The sequence below is a fragment of the Aplidium turbinatum genome, chromosome 3 (assembly GCF_918807975.1).
Source record: "Aplidium turbinatum chromosome 3, kaAplTurb1.1, whole genome shotgun sequence".
Taxonomy (NCBI): domain Eukaryota; kingdom Metazoa; phylum Chordata; class Ascidiacea; order Aplousobranchia; family Polyclinidae; genus Aplidium; species Aplidium turbinatum.
In genome coordinates, this window is record NC_137474.1 from 35,400,782 (window position 1) to 35,407,060 (window position 6,279).

Sequence of the window (6,279 nt, forward strand, 5' to 3'; positions counted from 1 at the left end):
CTGACCAAATTGATGCGGCCAAGTTGTGGCTACATGGTCCAGACCTTTTTTGTGAGCACGAGACAAATTGGCCTAAGCAACCCAATTTTTTACGATGTTTGCCCAAAGACGACCCTGAAGTGAAAGACGTCAAACTTTGCAACACCCACTTAGAGTGACTGTCACAGAAGACCCGTTGCAGCATTTGTTTCGCCGTTTTTCGAAATTTTATGATTTGCAGCGCACCGTAGCGTGGCTACTTCGTTTTTGGCGGATTTTGAAATGCCGCGTGCGGAAAGAGTCGATTCCGAATGGGCTGTTGACTCGTGAAGACATGGATGCTGCCCGTTTTGCCATCATCAAAACGGTGCAGTGGCAAGTGTTTCCCGAAGTACTGTCGACGCTCAAAAACCACAAAGATTTTGAGGAGGATGTGAACCTTCTTACCGAGCAGCAGTTGTCCAAGAATCCGATGCTTAAATGTATCCAATCGCTGAATCCTTACCTAGTTGATGGCTTGTTAGCGACGTCAAAGAAGGTTAGCGACGAACTTCTTCGAAGCAAGACCAACTGGCATTTCAACCCTCCGCGAGCCTCGCACCAGGGTGGTTTCTATGAAACATTTTTTCGTTTGGTGCGGAAACTGATGCGATCGATAGTTGGAAATGCTACGCTTGACGAATTTGACCTTCTGACCTTGGTGGCGGAGATCGAGAGGATACTGAATGACCGCCCCATTACTCCACTTCCATCGTCACCAAACGACTTGCAAGCTCTCACACCAAGCATGCTACTCACGGGCTCTATAGGCGACGCTTTGCCTCCAGACACCTTCATGAAGACTGATGGCTATAGACGCTCATGGAGGAAGACGCAGTACATTACAGATAAGTTTTGGGAGCAGTGGTTGGCCCAATATCTTCCACTTCTACAACCCAGACAGAAATGGTTTGCGACATCTCCAAGCCTAAAACCAGGAGATTTGGCATTAATCGTGGACGAGGCTGCTAAGCGTGGACACTGGCCCAAAGCGATTGTGAAAGAGGTCATGCCGGACGCGAACAATCTTGTGAGACGGGTGGGAGTGGCGGTTGCTAACGGAACTGAATATGTACGCGACATTAGGAAAATCTGTCTGCTAGAGGGCAGCATAGACTCTTGATCAGTGACATTGCGCGTCGACGAGACTCAAAATTGGGTTGCTGGCCATTTCGTGCTGTGCATCATTAATGTTTGTGTCTAATAAGCTAATGATTACCTACGATTCGGTTTGTAAGTTTTGCTGTAGTTTTATCTTTTATTTGTGTGTGGTTAATTTTTTGTGGTGACGTAATTTAAGCCACCCAGTTAGTATTAGACATTGCTGCAATTCGCATCATTGTCTCCAGTTTTCCCGATTCATTACTGTTCCGTTTGAACAGTTTCAAGTTGTGTGATCATGGCCGTTATGTAAGTAAGTTTGCAATCAGTGTGGCTTGCCCCTGTTGGTGTTTGGGCCTGGTGCAATGTCTTTAGCTAGTGTTATTGTGTCTTTTCCATATCCACTCGAGGCTCCCCTTTTAGATTGTGTGTTTGCTACTGCGCCTGCCTTTTAGATAATGTAATATTCAGTCATCTTCGACACTGTTTGGTCATGCATGCTTTGTGATTTATTGGCATAGCCTTTCGGGCAGTCTATATTTCACCAGTTACGTGCTGCTTAGCTAAGCCGTCTCGTTAGATTTCATGTGTTTTTTCTTTTTATTGTGTTTGTGTAGGGCTAAAGTTAAACATTACCGTTTTCAACTGCCTTGATTCATTTTGGGCAGACGTTTTCAGTGCCTTTGTGTGACTATTTTATGTAGGCCCAATTAGAGTGTACTTTAGATGCTACTTGCTTCGTCAATGTGTCTTTTCATACGGCATCTTTCAGCGCATCATTGTGATAGAAGCAACTTTAGGTTTCGTTTGCCAGCGTCAGCCAGGCGTTGCTCAACGCCTCACACTTAATTTTTAGTTTATAATCTGAGGCAGCATTGCTAGAGTACTTTGCGTTCTTATTCTTGCTGTCCAGTCACTATAGTACTCTGCGTACGTTGTGTATTAGTCTATGCGTTGTGTACTGAGTATATGTACTAAATCGTTTCCCTTGTAGTTAGAAACCTTCGTGGGCTTGCTCTGGTTTCGGGGGAGGGCATGTAAGAAACGATTTTTGCGATCCCTTTTTAATTTTAATGTTTTGGTTTAATTGTCACGCTTCATTGACCTCCAGCCGCACGAGTTTTAATCTCTGTTGGTCATTTATCGGAATCGTCCTTTTGCGTTTTGACTCGAGCGGTGGACGGTCACATTTTCTAAAATTTCATACTGATGACGGTTGACTATTTGTTCGTGGATTGCAAGTAAGTGTCTTCATGTGTAGACTACTTGAATAAACTTTTAGTCAGCTTGAATCAGTTTGTGATAATTAGAGGCCTAACCTTGGAGCCGTTCTTGTCAGGCGAGAAGCACAGTTGTTGGATGCAAGGTCAGTTTATGATCTTGTAGAATTCGACTGTTACAGCCCATTCGTGTCATGAAGTATATCTGCGTCTTTCACGTGATCTCATATTTGGTTGGAGCTGGGTAACCATTAAAAACTAGTTTTATTTGTATTTTGAAAAGGTCACACATACCCAAAGCACGTTTAGTCGTTTTTGTAGTCACGTTTTTGTAGTCACGTTTTTGTATTAGTATATAACTATCAAATGATTGGTAACCTGAAATATTGGCTAAACATTACGCAAGTAGCTTACTTATAGTTTATTGTGCTAGCTTACAATTCTTCACTTTCACAAAGTATCAGAAAAATTCACATCCGCCAGATTGCTCAGTTACATGCAGTAAGCGCTAAGATTTAGTTTTATCAAGTAAGTAGCATTCAGTGTGTCTTTTGCCGAAAAGGTAATCTGATATTATTTTAACATTTTCGGCTGTCAAATGAAAATGACGTAACAATGACGTTTGATTTAAGATTAAATGGGAAGCTTTGGTTCTTTGCGCTCTGTCTCAATATGTACTTTCACTTCTATTTTGATCGCTTTTCTAAATTAAAAAATCCACTTAAGTCTACCAACTTTTCTTCGGCGTAAGATAAATTAATATACCCCAGTCAAGCTTTAAAGACTTACAACAAAAATAAACTAAAAAATCTTTCTCTTTGCAACAAATTTTCGCCTGCACATTTCATGCATTATTAATATTTCATAAATAAACAATAGGCCTACAACTCTAAAAGGACGCTTTCACAAACAAAAAGCAATTACAGAAGACTACATTGGTCTCAACATTAAAGAAAACATAAACAAGTAGCAGAAATGCATCACACTTATGTAAAACAAAGATATATTGAGGGTCATATACGATAAGAAGGTTTGGTGCAGCTGAAGCAATGCCGACGTAACAGGCCAGGCCAGAAGTTAAGTTGCCAGAGTTGTCGAATCATTTCCCCCACCTGGCATCACTTGTTAAGTGTAGGAAAACGTCAGATTAACGAATATTATTGTTTAAAATTTAGCATAAATTGGAACCCAACGCTGTGGGAAAACGTTTACCAATTTGTACACTACAATACGCTACAGAGCAAATTACGAGCATTTTAAATAAATGTTGTTTATTGATGTAATTGTAGACTTGCCGAAGCCAATCCAATAATTATTCAGTTTATCCAAATGGTGAAAGAAACTCAGCAATCAAAGCAGGGCCGGTTGCCTCAATGTCGGAAAACTTATTAAAAAAACACCATGCTGAAATGAAACTACATGACATAGATACAGTAGATAGTGAATTTGAACTTGCCTACATCCTGCTAATATGCTGATGAGTAAAACGTCTGTATTGTTTCCTCTTTGTGTTTGTTATCTGTGTTGTTATTGCTGTGTAATATAAAAAATCTAAAAGAGATATTTAATTAATTTCTGAATCAAACCATTTCCCTTATCATATGTTTTCTCTAGCAGCCTCATATTACACTAACCTGTTAATGGATGTTGAATAAAAATCTTCTGATGATTCCAATAAGGGTGAAACAGCCTGTTAAGGTTTTTAGTGAATAAAAACTGTATTTGATGTTGTCTATGTGTATGTGTACGGTTGCAGTTAAAGAAACATAGCTTAATTGTAAATTTACATTTATAGGGGTCTCAACTTTTAACTACAGAAAATCTCATTGTACCAACATGATCAGCTAAAGTAGCAGAAAGATAGACAGTCGAGTAAATAGAAAAGTGGTGGAAAAAGTTTGTCGCAGATATTACGATGCTGACTCTGGGGAGATCATTGGAAGGAGAAAGAAGAGTTGTTTCATAACTTAGACCAGAGTTTCTCAAACTTTTTGGGCCACGGACCACTATTTGTGAATCTTTTTATTTGCGGACCCCCAATACAAAAGTAAATGAATAAAACCGAATTTTGTTTATTTAAAAAACTGATAACATCAATGGGAAGGATGGGATTGCTTCTTATTACATAAGTCATCATCAATTCTCGGAGTTATTTGTGAAAGACAAACTCGTAAGTCAGGGTCCACGGAAAGTTTGGACCTGTATTTTGTCTTTATGTTGGTAAGAGCTGAAATTCTGAAAATGCTGTCTCACACATGTAGGTCGTGGCAAAAGGCAATAAAGTTTTAGTTGCCTTTTGCGATAGCAATGGGTATTCCTCTACAACACTCAACCAGAAAGATGCAATAGCTGTTTAATTGAAACTAAGCATTAATTCGATCAGATGATAATTTGGCTAATTCTTTTTCTTCGCGTCCTGACAGATCAGTCTTAGTAACAACAAAAGGGTTTAAAATCGAGTCAAAATTCTCATATGTCTCTTTTAAAAAGTACCTCTTGAAATGTACAGAAAGCAATTCCAAATGTTGTGTAACGTCAAAGAAAATCAAGTCTGTATTAATTTAGAACTGCGGCAATTATCTTTGATAGTGTACGTAATGTACAACGTTTATGTGTAACTTTTTAATTTCTTATCATATCACCACTGACTACCTGTGCAGTCGTAGCGGACCACCAATGGTCCGTGGACCATTGGTACGACTGGTCCTGAGTTTACAATAGCTTTAAAATTTGAAATACCTGTTGTATAACAAATTTTATGCCTAAATCAAGCATAAAGGTTTTTATCCAAAAAAGTCCTTGCCTGCAAAGTGTTGATGTTGCCTCAGGCTAACTGTGATCAGTTTGGTACGTTTTATTTCTGACCATCATAAAGAAAACAGTAATCGGTCAAGCTAAGGTCAAGACAACGAAGCAGGTGTGGTTTCACTGAGCTGAATAAAGAAACAGAAATGATTCCATATAAACGATTGTACTTTAGTTATACACTGTAAATGATCGTCAAAAAGACTGCTGAAAACTTTACTAAAATAATACAACTCACCAAGTCAGCAAGCCCGCGGTCTCTTTTTTACATCACGTTGGCGCCTTTGCGATTGATGAATGTTAGGAAAACATTAAGCTAAATTCAAAGAAAGGTAAAAATAATAGTATTGAATTTAGTTGTGAGTTGCTGGTGTAGTGTACCTCCATACCATTGCTTGATTAATTTGTTCATAAGTTCATAATTAAAAAATTCATAATTAAAAACGTTATTGCGTTTTTGCGTATTGGTTTTATTATTATTACTGACCTTTTGTGATTTCTGGTTGTGGGATGACATGCCATTACTCAAAATATTGTTTTAAAAAACTCTGTTGTGCTCTTATATGACTTTATCGAAGGAAAAACGTTAGCTGGATTTATCCCAGTTCTATCTCTGCTATTTTGTTGGTTGTCACTGCCTTGCGACAGAGACAGGTCCGTTAAGAGGAAAACTTGGGCCCAGTAGCCTACCAATGATATCCTCGGACCCCAAATTAAAATAGAGTTAAGACAAGCAAAATGCACAATATCCAACGAATATGAGGTGGTTCCTTCAAGTTTCCTGGCCTCTTGAAAATGTTACATTGTTGCAGGCCCCTAAATTCTTCACGGGATGGGGTCTTGGATAGAGATCTGCGTATTTAAAAATGAAAATAGGGATATAGCCTACTGTGAGCATGGACACCACAAAAAGACGTTATCGAAATCATATTCAAACAAAATATACAGTAGTGCAGGCTAAAAATTGTTGTAATATAGTTCGTTTTTCATTTCATTTGTCCACTTGATTTTTGACTTTGTGAAGAAGTCACTCATTATATGTAAGTGTAGCCTAATACATTTTTTCAAGGAGACATTGGTATCGTCGATTATAGTGGTTTGCTGTCAGCTTAACTTATGAATGAAAATAAATTGT

The 6,279-nt window shown here is 38.6% G+C and overlaps 1 protein-coding gene across 1 annotated transcript; it reads left to right on the top strand.

The window, feature by feature from the left end:
* The first annotated feature begins 313 nt into the window (after positions 1-313).
* On the top strand, positions 314-1,141 carry LOC145766751 (uncharacterized). The gene has a single exon (XM_082578457.1). It carries the CDS (start codon positions 314-316, stop codon positions 1,139-1,141), a length of 828 nt encoding a protein of 275 aa, XP_082434583.1.
* Positions 1,142-6,279: the final 5,138 nt, after the last annotated feature.

Excerpts from the sequence above, each read along its gene's own strand:
- LOC145766751 (XM_082578457.1), top strand. The coding sequence starts at position 314 with ATGGATGCTGCCCGTTTTGCCATCATCAAAACGGTGCAGTGGCAAGTG.